This window comes from Thamnophis elegans, chromosome 13 (genome assembly GCF_009769535.1).
Source record: "Thamnophis elegans isolate rThaEle1 chromosome 13, rThaEle1.pri, whole genome shotgun sequence".
NCBI classification, from domain to species: domain Eukaryota; kingdom Metazoa; phylum Chordata; class Lepidosauria; order Squamata; family Colubridae; genus Thamnophis; species Thamnophis elegans.
Genome location: NC_045553.1, coordinates 16,907,872 through 16,924,829, shown reverse-complemented (window position 1 = coordinate 16,924,829; position 16,958 = coordinate 16,907,872). Strand labels below are relative to the sequence as shown.

Sequence of the window (16,958 nt, the reverse complement as noted above, 5' to 3'; positions counted from 1 at the left end):
GGCAAACAAAAGCCTTTAGCGTGAAACTGTCTAGGATCTTGTCAATTTCAGGCTGCAGCTGCAAGGCCCATTCTAACCAAGGTCACAGCTGAGCTTGTTAACTCGCTGCACTGCAGAGAAAAGCAGCTCAGGAGCTCCTTTAGGCAATCTCTCGGGGTTGAGGGAAAGAAAAAAAATGGGTCAGGCATAGGACAATAGGTACCACCAGACTGTAATGGTGAATAGGGACTGAGAGATGGTGCAAACATCATAAATGTGGGCTTTGGTCGCAAAATTATTTACATTGTAACTGAATGGTCACTATCCGAGGCAGTCACTTGATGAGGACTACCAGTATATTTTGCAGAGCCCAAAGTGTCCAGCTGTTTCCCCTCTCACAGAGCTCCCAACACTGTAAAATAATCCTGGTCTGGACAGAGCCTTGGCACATCCATAATTTTACACTGTGGGATTTTGGAGAGGAGCATTCTGGAGAGCAACCTCAAGCCTTTCACCCAGTGGGAGATGGATCAGCACCTTTTCAGACATTAAAAATTAAATATCAAGAGACACCAACCATCTCAATGTCTGTCAGGCCCAGCCCAGGAACGACATAGAACTTTCTTTATTTGTTCACACCAAATAGGCAGAATCTTGTCAGACTAAACTTTTGCCACTCTCACCCGAGCGGATGAACCCTGGAAGATTCCTAGGACCGACTCTTCCCCCATCCCTTATCCATTGCTGGGCTGTGTTGCCTCTTTTCTCAACTCCCTTCTTTGAATGTGTTCCCTCCTTCCTGTTAAGCTGCTGCTTCCATAGCCCATCACACCCCTCCCCCTTGGTAGCCACAATCCACCACAATATCTCACCTTGCTAATGTGAAAGATCACAAGATCCTTATGGGAGAGCACCAAAATTTCACCAAAGATCCAATGTCTTTTAAAACAGAGTGTTATCTTCTCTTGTGTGGTTGGGAAATGTGATTTAAGCCCCCCATAAATTCTAAAAGGGGTCTCCTAAAACCATCTAACTGCCATCTGAGGTATTAATCTAACCTACCTGACAGAATGACAGCAAGGATAGCCAGAATATATCCTGGATGCTCATTGTTACTAAACAGCGGCATCTCATTGCTGCTCGTCCCTCATAAAAGCCCCCAAACAGTAGATTGCCAACAATTGCATGGTGAATGCTAATTACTAAACGGAGTTGCCTTGGGGAGGACGCACAATCCATTTAGAATTGGAAAGGCATATTGCACCTTCCCAGAGTCCCTTGGGAAACCAAGGAGATGGATTGGGTAACCAAAGCTGATGAAAGACAAAGTAAAGCAGAACTAGCCTTACCTGGTGTAAACAAGGCCAACTGCAGGGATTCCCAAAGTGATTTGGAGAAGGTCCGCAGGGGTGGCAATGGGGAGAAAGACCAACACGTACACGTTAGATGTGGGCAATCAGAAATCTGGAATCCGGCTCTGCAGATTCAACTCTTGGGTAATGCAATCACAGTATTTTAAAAGGTAGCAGAAAAGCAGGATTTTCCTGCTTTTTTAATAACTGGTCTTCCCACTTATACAAACTGGTGTAGAGATTTCTTGAACTAAGGGACTCTAAAGTGGAACTCCCCTTACTACGAAAGCATGAATTGAACTCTGCATAATTGAATTCTAAATTAACTGAATTCTGCAGGATAAGGAAAAGAATACTCCATTCCTAGGAAATGCAGAGTGATTCACAGCCTGAATAACTAAATGAGAACACACACAGAAAAAGAGGGCAGGATTATTTGCTCTGCCAAGTCTCAGAAGAGAGGTGGCCTCAAATCTCGGATCATCGGCTGGGAAGATTCTTGAATGCATTCTCACATTACCCACAGCTGTTGTACTAATGTCACTAGCAATAGCAGTTAGACTTATATACCGCTTCATAGGCCTTTCAGCCCTCTCTAAGCGGTTTACAGAGTCAGCATATTGTCCCCAACAACAATCCGGGTCCTCATTTTACCCACCTCGGAAGGATGGAAGGCTGAGTCAACCCTGAGCCGGTGAGATTTGAACAGCTGAACTGCAGAACTGCAGTCAGCTGAAGTAGCCTGCAGTGCTGCATTTAACCACTGCGCCACCTCAGCTCCTAAGATATTTCCACCCCTGTTAACTGCAGGTACTACTTCTGGAAACCCAGGATTAGTTAAGATTGGATGTTTTTATACTGATGTGAAATGTTATACTCTGGCAGAACCTGTACATATTTAAAATGCCCTCCAGGAACTCCTGTTTTGTAACCCAGAGTTTGGCTCATTGTCTTTTCCGCACTTTCATAACAGTGGCTGCGGCTTCTGGCCATTATACCGAGAGAAAACAAGAAAGTCTAGATGACGTGGCTGGATTTGGAGCTTGGGTAAAAGACAAGATGGTGTGTTCTATCTGCTTTAAATTCAACACGTTTTGTTTTAGAAAAGGTAAGAGAGAATTTTAAACTGGAATATTAATTCAGAGTGAACAAATACAATCACAATTGTATGGATGCTGTCAAAAGTTTCTTGCTGCAAACTAAGCAACATCTGAAATTCAGGCTCCCAACAAAGCTATTGGTAAGGATGTGACAAAAAAGAAATGCCAAGAATGAGACAGGCAATATCTAAATGTGATAAATACAAATAAATAATGCAGGAAGCCCTCTTTTTCTAATTTCAGCTACTGGCTTATCACTTACAACTACTGTCAATGCTGCCCCATTTTCATAATTAATTTACTCAGTTTAAATTTGGTTGCGTGAACAGTAATTAGATGTTCTTATACATAGTTTACAAACCTTGTGTAACAACAGCTAGATTTGCATAATATGCAAAGTCAAACCCAATCAAGTCACGTTATGCTTTGGCATAATGTGCAAATCCAGCTACTAATTAAAGCAGCCAATAGAATAGTTTATCAAGAACACGGGATGGCAGCTCACAGCTTACTGATGGAAGGCAGGCTTTGCAAGCAGAAAGCCACCATTTGCCAAGAGCCTTGAAGAATTAGATTATGCTGAATGAGATTGAGTTGAGGGCCTCCTAGAAGCCAAGCAGCACCTCTAGCCATGGACAGGAAGGTTCATACCTGCACATATCTGTGCCTGCCCCACCCCTAATCCTGGCATTTTAGCCTAAGCTCTCTTTGCAACAACTGACACTCAGCCATTCAGCAGCAAAAGTTGCTGATCAAGGGGTCTTGAGCCAGGATGATTGCCTAAAGATTGGAACTCTGTAGCATCCAATCCTTAAAGCAATTCCAAGACTAATAGGTGGGCTAGAATGGAGACAAGATTCTGTTGGTTGTATGGACACCAGAAATGGGCTACATTCTGAACCACAGCTGGGATTGATCCCAGAAACCATTTCTCTTCCCTTAGTCCATTCCTTTCCCAGTTCCACCCCTTGATGTGTTCTCAAGGATTGAATGGTGTCATCCAACCCTACGGGGAGCAAGTCGACTACTCAATATAGAGCAGAGATGTCCAACCTTGCCCACTTGAAGGCTTATGGAGTTCAACTCCCAGAATTCCCCATGCCAGCTGGGGAATTCTAGGAGATGAAGTCCACAAGTTTCAAAGTGGGCAAGTTTAGACACCCCTGATGTAGAATCAATAATGAGTTTCAGACTTGAGCTTTAAAATTCTCACTTGCCTGATAAGGATGATATGGGGAAAGAAGAAGCAAGTGGGGGGCAGAGCCATTAAGAGCCGATTTTAAGTATTTGCCTGCTGAAAATTGGGAGTGATACTGACCAGAACAGGTGGCCACACAGACTGATCACAGCATCCTTGGCGGTGTCCAAACAGATGTTGCATTCAAATGTGCTGTCCTGACCTGTACTCTCCCCGTTGCTGTTGTTCCCACTGGTTCCACCTGCACTGGAACTTTCTGTGGAAGCTGAAGCTGCAGGTCCTTTGCTGGCCATTTTTGGCTTCCAATTAGGAAGTCTGTGGGAAGCTGAATCCTGGCAGAGCAAATAATAATAATAAGTAAGAGTTAGAGCCAAAACTGGGGAAAAAATCATCAAATGATTCAAAGTGCAGATTTTGTGCAAAGAAACAGTAGATTATGTACTTGGCTTATAAGCAACAACACAACACAGTTGCCAAAATGATTCGCTGGAGCACCAGTAAGAATTTTCATTTGCCAGTAATGAAAAAATGGTGGGAACTAGTAGTTGAAAAAGTAGTCAAAAATGATGAGAATAAAATATTGTGAGATTTCAAATTCAAACTGATAAAGTCTTGGCTCATAATACTCCAGAGTTAACTATGTTTGGGAAAAATCATAATTGTGTGGATAATTAATGGGGCAATATCAAAGGAAAGTAGAATAGAAAACAAAGGATTGGAGAAGATCACAAAGTATCAACATCTGAAAACAGAAATTGAACGATTGTGACACAAACCAGCTGTGGTGATTTCAATAATTTTTGGCACATTGGGTACCATAACAAAAACTCTTGGACGGCACACAGAAAAACAGTGCATTGACAAAATTTCCATCTGTCAATTGCAACAGGCCACACTGTTTGGCTCAACACATATACTATGCTAATTTATTATGACATCTTAGATTTTTGGGAAGCATTTGATGTGTATGTAGGCCAACATCAGCAAAAGAACTGCAGCTGTCACTTCATCTTGTTCTGAACAGACTATATAATATTATTATTATTATTAATGGACATGTCAGTAACCTGGAGACCGCAGAATAGAGAAGAACTGGAAAAAATCACAAAATACAAAGACCTGCAAAAAGAAGAATGATTGTGGCAAAAGAAAATAAAGATGTACCTGTTCTCTCCCAAGCCTCTACAATATATAAGGACGCAGACTTGGTTGTCTGCCACAACTAAGGAGGGAGATAAGCTATCTCTATGAAACAAGGCTTGAACTCACGAAATTCTCCCAATCTTTCTCTACGGCTGGATCAGTAAATTGTTGTTTCCTGCAAAATTTCCCTCCCATCGCCCCACCTAAAGCTCTCCAGGAGGAGCCAATCAGTAGCCACCTGTTCCTATTTCCTTCTGTGACCCTTTTTCCAAAGCTGCTCCCTCCTCCTTGCAGCCCTACGCATACGTATGTCAGGGACAGCCTCCCTCTGTTCTTCCTCACTGCTCCCTGACTCAGAGGCCACCTGGTGGCCCACAGGCCTCTCTAGTCCCTATTCTGATTCTGCACCCCCTAGAGTCTTCCTCAGCCTCCAGGGCAGTCCCATAGTGTTCATCGCTGTCAGATTCCACCAACAGCTCAGCCGGCCGCTGTTGGGCCACAACAGTACCCAATAGTGATAAGTGCCTTGAGGGCAATCCCAAAACATCTGAAGCATCACTTGAACCCCATATGTATTGACAAAACCACTGCTAGTCAATTGCAAAAGGAAGTTTTACTTGGAGTAGTTAACATCCTGTGAAGATACCACAAACACCATCAGAAAACAATATTTGCCTATCCCAGGTCCCTGGGGGGACTCAATAGGTGGATAAAAATGCCAAATCCAGTCTGAACATCTGGCTGACTGTGCAACCAACCATAATAATAATTCAAAACCAACATTATTTTGCTAATTATGCCTACAAGAAAAAGATACCACCAGAGGCTAGTTGTACAATAAGCACTGATGACAGATATTAGGAATTTAGAACAGACAGAAATCCTGACAGATTAAGAAACAAGCAAATCTGAATATGAGAATAAGAATCCCGTGTATGCTTTTTATTCAAGATAAATTTCTGCCACAACACTGAACACCAGTTTCTAAATGCTTATTAAAGTTCATGTATGCATCAAGACACACACACACACACACACACACACATATATATAATTTACCTGACTTGAACATTCTGATTCTACAAAAAACCACCCTACTTGGAACAGCTTATATCCTCCGACGTTACTTTAACAGTTCCTAGGTACTTGGTTAGGACTCGAGCTATTGAGCTGCCAACCAGCCCTAAAGGCTGTGAATCTCATCAAAGATTAAAATAACAACAACAACAATAATAACAATAACAACAATATGCTTGCCATTATTAACAGACCAATAACATGCTTGCCAACAACCTTCAAATTACTCACAGGCATTATTGCAGATAACATGATGGATTATTTGGAAACAAATAACATCTTGCCAGTAGAGCAAAAAGGCAACAAAAGAAGGAGCACGGGCCCAAAAGATCAGCTCCTAATTGATAAAATGATATTAGAAAATTGTAAGAACAGAAAAACGAACTTGAATATGGTCTGGATTGATTACAAAAAGGCATTCGACTCATTACCACACAGTTGGATCATAAAATGCTTAGAAATTACTGGCATTAGCAAAAATATTACATCCTTTACTGAAAAGGCAATGAAACAATGAAGAACTGAGTTGGCAGTAGGGAATGAGATCTATGGAATGGTTAATATCAAGCGAGGAATTTTCCAGGGTGATTCACTTTCACCTCTTCTCTTCATCATTGCGATGATCCCACTATCAGTAATCTTAAAAAAAAATGAAATTAGGCTATCAAACAGCCAAAGAAGCTGAAAAATTTTGCATTTATTATATATGGATGATTTGAAACTCTATGGAAAGTCAGAAATAGAAATCCAATCACTGACAAACACAGTCCGAGTATTCAGCACCGATATTTCAATGCAGTTTGGCATGGAAAAGGACCATTGGACTTACCTGAAGGATCGTTTTCAGGGCGCTGTGAAGGAGAGTCCAAGCAAGTGTTAAATATAGCCAAACTGCCCAGAACTGAATTGAAATTTTAAGCCACGACTCTGGTGCTGAATATCTCCAGATTTTTCAATGAAGACGTGGAACTGTTGCGCGCTGAGAAGTCCAACATTGGATCAACAACAAACAGAACAGGAACAAGTCCAACCGGAACATCCAAGGAGAAAACTTGATAACAGCGGAGCCAGACCCCAGGGTGGGGTGGACTCTCCTTCGTAGCGCCCTGAAAACGACCCTTCAGGTAAGTCCAATGGTCCTTTTCCAGGGCGCTGCTCAGGAGAGTCCAAGCAAGGGACATACCCAAGCTAAATGTCACTAGGGCGGGGAAGCAGAAGCAGACAGGGTCTCTCCGCTGGAATGAATACCCTGCAGCACACGCCTCCCAAAGGCCCCTTCCGCTGAAGCAAACTTGTCCAACTTGTAATTCTGCACAAATGGAGATAAGGAAGTCCATGTGGCCACTCTGCAAATCTCCTCGATGGGAGCCCGAGTTGCCCAGGCCGTGGTGGTGGCAGCACTTCTGGTCGAATGCGCCGTGATGTGACTGGGAAATGGCCAAGACTGCAGAACGTGAACAAGGGCGATGCAGGCCCTAAGCCACCCGCCAATCGTAGACAAGGAAAGCTTCTTGCCCTGAGACGATGGCTGGAAGGATACAAAGAGCGACTCAGAACATCGAAAACTGGCCGTACGCTTGATGTACCTGCGCAGCGTCCTGCGTACATCCAGCTTGTGCCAGCGCTCCTTGCAACGATGCCTCAGATGCGGACAGAAGTCAGGAAGGATAACCTCCTGGGCTCGGTGGAACCAGGAGTTAATTTTAGGCACGAAAGAAGGATCCAGTCTAAGGACCACTCTGTCTTAATGAATCAAACACAAGTCCTCACGAACAGACAAGGCAAACAGCTTAGAGATACGTCTAGCCGAAGTGATGGCAATGAGAAAAACGGTCTTAAATGTTAGGTGTTTCAAACTGGCCGATTGGATAGGCTCGAACGGAGGTTCGACCAGAGCCCGCAAAACGACATTAAGGTCCCAAGCCAGGTATCTGTGAACCATCCGGGGACTCAGGTTAGTCACCCCCCTGAGAAAACTGCGAATAGTGGGATGACGATGAGAAAACTGACCTACCGGGGCAGGATGGTGGAAAGCGCAGCCACCTGACGACAAAGAGTGTTAGGCGCCAAACCCTTGTCAAGGCCGTCTTGCAGAAAGTCCAGAATGACAGGAATTGAAGCTGAAGAAGCTGAAACACCTCTGGAAGAACACCAGCCAACAAAACCTTTCCAGGTAGCGTTGTAGATCCGGGTCGTGGAAGGGCGACGTGACGCCTGGATGGTGCAGATCATCTTGGTGGAAAGGTTGTCCTTGCTCAAGAGATCCCTCTCAAGTGCCAGACAGCTAGTTGCAGACACTGGGGCTCTGGATGTTGAAGGGCCCCCTGGCAGAGAGAGATCTCGTGTGGAAGAATCCGCCATGGATCTTGGAGGAAAGACTCATCAGATCGGCAAACCAGGTCCTCCTGGGCCAAAAGGGAGCTACCAGAAGGACCTCCGCTGCCTCCGCCAGGATCTTCCTGATGACTCTGGGAAGGAGAGGTAATGGTGGAAAGGCGTAGAGCAGCTCTTTCGGCCAAGGGATGTGCAGAGCGTTCACCCCCTCGGCCCTTGAAATCTGGTGAAAAACCTGGGAAGATGAGAGTTGACCGCTGTGGTGAACAGATCCACCTGGAGACAACCAAACTTCTGAACTATGCACTGGAACAGATGCGGGTGCAGGCACCACTCCGAGTGGTCAACAGTCGCCCTGCTCAACCAGTCCGCCTGGGTATTCACCGTGCCGGAGATATGCTCTGCCTGTATGGACAACAGATGGATCTCCACCCACCGACCTAGATCGTCGGCTTCCGACATCAAGAACCTGGACCGTGTGCCCCCCTGGCGGTTGATGTGCGCCTTTGTCGCGACGTTGTCTGTCAGCACCCTCACGTGACGACCCTGAATGCCCGTCTGAAAACAAATCAGGGCCAACCAGACCACTCTCAGCTCCAGCCAGTTGATGCTGTGCGATGCCTCGGCCGAGGACCACCTGCCCTGAGCTATCTGGTTGCGGAAGTGAGCCCCCCAACCATACAAACTGGCATCTGTCGTGATGGTGAGCCGGGCCGGCTCCTTGAACGGAGACTCCCTCTTCAGGGCAGGGGACAACCACCACCTGAGCGAGCGACGCACTGTCACGGAAACCGGTATGAGCCTTGGTGAGCTGCTCTCGTTGGCCCTCTGATAAGGAAGGAGGAGCCACTGGAGGGGACGAGAGTGAAGACGTGCCCATGGAACGATGGACAGACACGAGATCATCTTGCCCAGGAGCTGTGATAGCTGAACGATCTTGGCACGAGGAAATCGCTGTAACTGCATGACCCTGAGGCTCGCCACCCGCTCCGGTGAGAGGAAGACCTGAGCAGGTAGCAGTGCAGCCGCACTGTTCACGACCTGAGGAAAGCTGCCACAGCTGCAAGGACCTTTGTGAATGTCCTGGGGGCCAATAATAGGCCGGATGGCAGGACCTGGTACTGGTAGTGCTGACCGGTGTAAGTGAACCTCAGGTATCTGCGATGGGCTTTGCGGATGGGTATGTGGAGGTAGGCCTCTTTTAGGTCTATGGAGGTCAAGATGTCTCCCGGCCTGATGCAGCCCAGGATAGACTGGAGGGACTGCATCTTGATAATTTAACCTTTTTAGATCTAAGATCCCCCTCCACCCTCCGGAGTTTTTGGGGACCAGAAACAGGATGGAGTAGAACCCTGTCCCCTCCTGACCAGGTGGAACCGGTTCTATGGCCCTGATATCCCTGAGATGTCTTACTTCCTGTTCCATGGGAGATCTTTTGACTGGACACGAGGGAACGGGGCACTTGATGAAATGATGGGGAGGAAGAGAGAGGAACTCTAGGGTGATACCCAGCCAGATCGTTTGTAAGACCCACTGGTCCGACGTGACCTGCTCCCATTGGGCGTGGAACAATTGGAGCCGCCCTCCTATGGGAGCTGACTCCCAACAGTCACTTATACTTTCTGAAAGGACGGGAACCAGATCCCCCATGAAAGGGACGTCTGGAGTAGTACTGTTGGCGACCCCTGTCCCGAAAGGACTGACGGTCCTGGGACCTGTCCGCCTGCTGGTTGAATGGCCGATGCGATGGAGCGGAACTGGAGGAAGGTTCTGTGTTCCGAAAGGACTGCCTCCTGTAGTAGAATTGCTTAGAAACCAACGGCATCACCTTCTTTTTGTCCTTATTTTCAACTAGGACTGGATCCAGGACCTCCCCAAAAAGCTTGACCCCTTTGGAAAGGGGCAGAAACCAACTTCCACTTGGAACGCATGTCTACGTTCCAGTGCCTCAGCCACAAGAGACGCCTGGTGGTAACATCAGAAGCCAGGGCCCGAGAAGCAAACTTAGCCGCACTGAGGGTGGCATCGGTTGTATACTCAGTGGCCGCCATGATTTTGTTAATCTCTTGCCTCAACTTGGTATCCTTAACTGGAACCCTCGCCATTAACTGCCTCAACCAGAGGAAGGCGGCCCTGGAAAGAAAGGAAGCAGAGACGGATGTCTTAATCACCCATGCAGCTGCCTGGTGCGTTTTATGACAGGCATTCTCAGATTTCTTATCCTCAGCTTTAAGACCCTCTAAGAGATCGGGCAGAAGCACTGACGTTGAGGTGAGGTGAGGGCCGCTACCGGAGGATCGATAGGTGGCAGCTTAAGCAAATCCTCCAGGCTGGCATCCGCAGTGTATAGCTTCTTATCATTGCTACTGGGGGTAGCCATGGTAGCTGGCTGGGCCCATTGTTTCTGAACCAAATTAAGAAAAAGTTTGGGAATAGGAATAATCTCCTGGACCGAGACAGGTTCCACAAACAAATCCCCAGACAAATCATCCAGTTCAGCAGGAGCTTGAACAGGTGGAGTGGAGCCCATATGGGTAGCCAGGTTGGCCTTGTCCAAAATGGTTTTGAAATTGGCAATGTTAAACAGCTCCAAAGAAGTGGGCTTTTGAGCCCCAGCACCTTCCTCCCCCGAGAATTCAGCCTCCTGAACAGGAAGAATATCCTCCCTCTCCTCCCAGTCCGAATCCTCGGAACCCGAAGAGGAATGGGGGGAATGCAAGGTACGTGGGGGAGATTCGCCCCTGGTAACTGGCTGGGGCTCTAGATGCTTAGTCTTGTGGGTGCGTTTGCCCTTGTGCAACATGCCCACTTCGATGCCCTGGGAAATGGCCCTGTTAATAACCTCCTGCATCTCAACTGAAAGGTCAGGCCCAAGATCCTCCATGGGGCGAGCCCTGGGTTTGGGCCTGGGAGGTAGATTTTTTTTTTTAATAATAAATATTTATTTTTATTACATAAACAATACATACAGACAATTAAAAAAAACACACAAAAAAACAAAAAGAAAATACACACACACACAAAAAGCATCAACACATACAACATGTCGTTTGGTTATAGGTGTTTTAACATCCATATTCTCGAATAACATTTACCATCACAGATTTTTCATTTAGTATAACTAAATACCTCACTTTCATTGTACAGTATACATTCAATTATGAAGTTTTTTCCCCAATAAATCATAGTTCCCTTACATTCTTGATTATCTATTTAATAACAGTATATCTTTATATTATCCCCATGTGAAAAAAAAAAGATTTTTTTTCTTTTCTTTTTTTCTTTTTACCAACCATTTATATTTATATATCACTATTTTCCATTATACATAATTCCACCAATCAACTATCAGGTATGCTTATGTTAATTGTTATCCTTGTACCTCATACCTTCAAACGGAAATCTTATTCCTTCATTTTTCAACAAAATATTCTAAGTGATCGCTTCATATATATATACCAATTTTTTAATTATTCCATTAAAATTATTTATCAACAAGATATCATTGTAATATGTTCTTAAGGTTATACATTATATCACCAAACCTCTATCAAATATACATAAAATGTTGTTATCCTTATCCTTTTTAAAGCAAAAAGTTCTAAAATATTCAATTCATAGATATATCAGTTTTTCATTGTATCGTTTTTAATCTATTTCACAGCATGGTTGTGTTATCATTTAACTCCTTCAGTTAAAACATTTTTCATTTACAGGTTTTTCCCCCAGCTACTGATAAATAGCAGTAGACTTAAAACAAGTCCCATATCTTATAAAATTGCTCGTCCTCTTGTTCTCTAATTTCAAGTGTCAATTTACTCATTTCAGCAGAGTCCATTATTTTTCGAATAACTTCTTCCTGTTTTGGTATTGTTTCATTTTTCCAGTTTTTTGCAAATACGATTCTGGCTGCTGTTAACACATTTACAATCAGATATTTTAAGTCTTCGTTATATATTTCTGGTATGATCCCCAATAAAAAGACCTCTGATTTGAAGTCTATTTGTTTGTGTGTCATTTTCTCCAACCACATGTGGATTTTAGTCCAGTATCTTTTAGCTTCAATGCAAGTCCACCACATGTGGTGATATGAGCCCGGTATCTGATGACATTTCCAACACTTTTCTGATTTATTCTTGGACATTCTTGCAATTCTGGTTGGGGGTAGATGCCACCTGTAAAACATCTTATACAAATTTTCTCTATATGCAGTAGACATTGTCATTTTATAATTTTGAGACCACAGTTTCTGCCATTTCTCTAAATCAATCCCATATCCAAGGTTTTTCCCCCAAGCTATCATAGTTTCAATGGGAAGTGGATGTTGAGGGGCCAAGGGACCTGGAGCAGGGCCTTCCTCCAGATCTGAAGGGCAAGCGAAAAGATCAGCCTGGTCTACCATTGAAAGCCCTGGAGATACTGCCCTAGACATGGAGGCCATGGGTGAAAACTCCCAGCCCTCATCCTCACTGTCTGAAACAGGCCTTGGCTGGGCCGGAGGAACCTCCATGGCGGGCTCCTTAGGAGACACCGAATGAGAGGATTGTGCTTGGTGCTGGGCCTTGGAGAACTGCTTTTCAAGGGCCTTTTGGCGACGCAATGCGTCCTTGTTTGGCCCTGATCCCTGCTTAGGCCCAGGCTTGGAGTATGGTTTGGAGCCCCTGATGGCCTCCCTGGCAGCCATGCCAGCCTGCCTGGGTGGAATCTTCGGGAACCTGCTCAGCCATAAGCTGAGGTAAAGGTAAACTGTGGCCCAATTGATAACCAGGGGCTACCTCCACTCACCACTTTGCAAAAGCCCTGAAGACCAAACAGGCACTCCGAAGAGACGTGGGGGGAGGTGTAGCAGCACCAATATCCAGTCAGTTGAAGTAAAGCGCGAGCATTAACAGCTTCCAGCGCTTGCAGGAATGAAGGCTTGTGACCAGCGGCCCCAATCCTTGCCGCTCAGGTGGAAGGGAAACAGGCCAAATTGCCAGCCAGGCAGGACAAAGAAGGCACCTTGCGGCTCCTGCCGTGAGTTAGGCTGCAGGCAGCTGCAGCACGCGGTTTAATTAGAAACCAAAACCGCAAATAGCTCCAAAAATGGCGGGCAAAAGAGAACTAACTAATTTAAAAGTTGCCGCCAAGTAATCCGGAGCTCTGAGGCACCGCACCTGCACGCTGGCCACCAAAGGCACGAACGCCAACCACAAGAGCCTCAGCGGGGACTCCCCCCCGCAGCGGGGGTCACAGCAGAGCTAGCATCGGAACTCCGACCCGCGCACTTCCCCCAGCAGCTGCCTGAGTTCCGAGCAGTGCCTGGGTGATAAGCAGGACACTGGAGGAACGAAGAGTGAGCCCAGAGAGTAAACGGACTAAATTAACCTTAAACACACTCACTCAGCCTGTTCACACTCTAAACTAAGCATTACTTACAATAAAAAGCTCAAGAGAGTCCAAGCAAAGTAATAGAAATGAAGAGAAACTCTAAACGCGTCCTACTGGGCTAGCTGAATTGAAAAAAATCTGGGGATATTCAGCACCAGAGGCGTAGCTTAGTTTCCATTCAGTTCTGGTCAGTTTGGCTGTATTTAACCCTTGCTTGGACTCTCCTGAGCAGCGCCCTGGAAAAATGTGCCACTGTATCCATAAAAAGGGGCAAAATCACTACATGTGAGGGAATTGAAATGCCTAATGGCCAACTAATTAAATGCAACGAAAAGGAAGCTTACAAATACTTAGGCATTCTGCAGTTGGATAACATCAAACATGGAGAAGTAAAAACTATTGTCAGGAGAGAGTACACCAACAGAGTTAGGAAAATTTTAAAATCTAAATTGAATGGTGGAAATACAATCAAAGCCATGGGCAATACCAGTTATAAGATACACAACTGGTATAGTTAACCAGACACAAGCTGATTTGGACATTTTGAACCGAAAAACCAGAAAACTAATGACAATGCACTACAGTTTACATCCGCATGGTGACACTGATAGACTATACCTGCCCCGAAAATCAGGTGGCAGAGGATTATTACAAGTGAAGCAAATAGTTGAAGAAGAAAAACATGCACTGGCTGATTATTTAAAAGAAAATCAAGAACATCTATTAATCGAAGTAAAGAACAAAAATCTACTGAAGGTCCAACAGACAAAACAAGAATACAGAAAAGATGTGATAAAATCAAGAATGGAGAGTTGGCAGAACAAAGCATTGCATGGCCAATTTCTGGGAAAAATAAAAGATAAAGTGGACAGTGAAAAAACTTGGTTATGGTTAACAACAGAGAAAGAAACCGAGTCACTAATCCTGGCTGCACAAGAACAAGCTATCCACACAAATGCCATTAAGGCCAAAATTGAAAAATCCTCTGATGATGCCAAATGCAGACTTTGCAAAGAAGCTGATGAAACTGTTGATCACATACTCAGCTGCTGTAAAAAAATCACGCAGACTGATTATAAATTACGGCACAATTCAGTGGCACAAATGATCCATTGGAATTTGTGCAAAAATTATAATATTAAAACAGCAACAAACTGGTGGGAATATAAGCCTGAAAAAGTCACCGAAAATCAGATGGTCAAGATCTTGTGGGATTTCCGCATACAAACGGACAAAATACTGGCGCATAATACACCAGACATCACACTGGTTGAGAAAAATGTTACAATCATAGACATCACAATACCAGGTGATAGTAGGGTTGACGAGAAGGAACATGAAAAAATCGTGACATACCTGGATTTAAAAATCGAAATTCAACGATTATGGCACAAACCAGCAGTGGTCATTCCAGTGGTAATCGGCACACTGGGTGCTATTCCAAAAGCACTGGAATTACATTTGAAACAGTTAAAAATTGACAAAATCACCATCAGTCAAATGCAAAAAGCCACACTGCTTGGATCCGCACGGATATTACGAAAATACGTTATGACATCCTAGGCCCCTGGGTGGGGCCCGACTAGTAATCAATGCCAAATCCGGCAAAACAACTGGCCGCTGTGATACAATTCTGTTGTTGCGAATAATAATAATAACTGAAAAAAGAAACAGAAGGCTTTATTTTGGCAGCTCAAGAACAAGCCTACACAAACTACATGAAGGCAAAAATTCAACATGTTACCACCAACATCAAATGTCGCCTCTGTAATGAGAAAGACGAGACAGTCGACCACTTGATAAGTGGGTGCAGCAAAATTTCACAAACTGACTACTTACAACGCCATGACTACGTTGCTATCATTCACTGGAAATTGTGCCAAAAGTTTTGATTTGAGTACAGCAAAAACCACTGGGACCATCAGATTGAGAAGGTTTTAGAGAATGAGAAAGTCAAGATCTTGTGGGACTTCAGAATTCAGACTGACGGGCACTTGACCCACAACACACCTGACATACCAATAGTTGAAAAGAAAAGAAAGTTTGGTTCATTCACATTGCAATACCTGGTGATGCACGAATTGAAGTTAAACAGCAAGAAAAAATCACAAAGTACCAAGACTTTTAAATTGAAGTGGAGTGACAGTGGAAAAAGAAAGCATGTGTTGTCCCCATTGCAATTGGAGCCCTTGGAGCAATACTTAAAGGGCTACCTCGCTATTTGGACGTTCTAAATTTACCTGACTTGAACATTCTGATTCTACAAAAAACCACCCTACTTGGAACAACTTATATCCTCTGACATTACCTTAACAGTTCCTAGGTACTGGTTAGGACTCGAGCTGTTGAGCTACCAACCAGCCCCAAAGGCTGTGAATCCCACCAAAGATTAACCACATAATAATAATAATAATTACATATCCACATGCTGCCCTTTCCAGAGAGCCCAGCAGAGCTTATCTGTGACAGTTTCAGTTTCAGTTTCAGTTGCGTTTATTTATAGGCCGCCCTTTTCCCTGAGGGGACTCAGGGCGGCTAACAACTTATGGGAGGGGAAGACGTACAATAACATAAGAATACAATATATAGTTAAGATCAAACAACATTCATTCAACATTCGGGCGGGGGCAAACTATGGTCTTTACCCCCAGGCCTGGCGGGATAGCCAGATCTTAAGGGCTGTGCGGAAGGTCTGAAGGGTGGTGAGGGTACGAATCTCCACGGGGAGATCGTTCCAGAGGGTCGGAGCTGCTACAGAAAAGGCTCTCCTCCGCGTAGTTGCCAGCCGACACTGGCTGGCAGATGGCACTCGGAGGAGGCCTAATCTGTGGGATCTTATGGGTCGAGAGGAGGTAATTGGCAGAAGGCGGTCTCCCAAGTACGCAGATCCACTACCATGAAGGGCTTTATAGGTAGTAAGAAGCACCTTGAAGTGCACACGGAGGCCAACAGGTAGCCAGTGCAGCTCGCGGAGGATAGGTGTTATGTGGGCGAACCGAGGTGCACCCACGATCACTCGCGCGGCCGCATTCTGGACTAGCTGAAGCCGCCGAATGCTCTTCAAGGGCAGCCCCATGTAGAGCACGTTGCAGTATTCCAGCCTAGAGGTCACGAGGGCACGAGTGACTGTTGTGAGAGCCTCCCGATTCAGGTAGGGTCGCAACTGGCGCACCAGGCGAACCTGGGCAAATGCCCCCCTGGTCACAGCCGACAGGTGGTGATCAAAAGTCAGCTGTGGATCCAGGAGGACTCCCAAGTTGCGAACCCTGTCTGAGGGGTGTAAATTTTGACCCCCCAGCCTGATCGTTGGAACACTAGCCAAATTTTTGGGAGGGAAACACAACAGCCACTCGGTCTTTTCTGGGTTGAGTACAAGCTTGTTAGCCCGCATCCAGTCCCTAACGG

General features: G+C 45.1%; 1 protein-coding gene across 2 annotated transcripts in view; it reads right to left on the bottom strand.

Moving 5' to 3' along the window:
- Positions 1-16,958, bottom strand: part of RNF185 (ring finger protein 185) — a 32,136-nt gene that overhangs the window by 7,742 nt on the left and 7,436 nt on the right. For both annotated transcript variants that reach the window (XM_032228708.1, XM_032228709.1), the window contains exons 2-3: positions 3,750-3,961; positions 1,329-1,347 (exon numbers count right to left, since the gene is read on the bottom strand). In XM_032228708.1, the coding sequence (XP_032084599.1) occupies positions 1,329-1,347; positions 3,750-3,922 (192 nt within the window). In that variant the 5' untranslated portion in view covers positions 3,923-3,961. The remainder of the gene's footprint in view (positions 1-1,328; positions 1,348-3,749; positions 3,962-16,958) is intronic.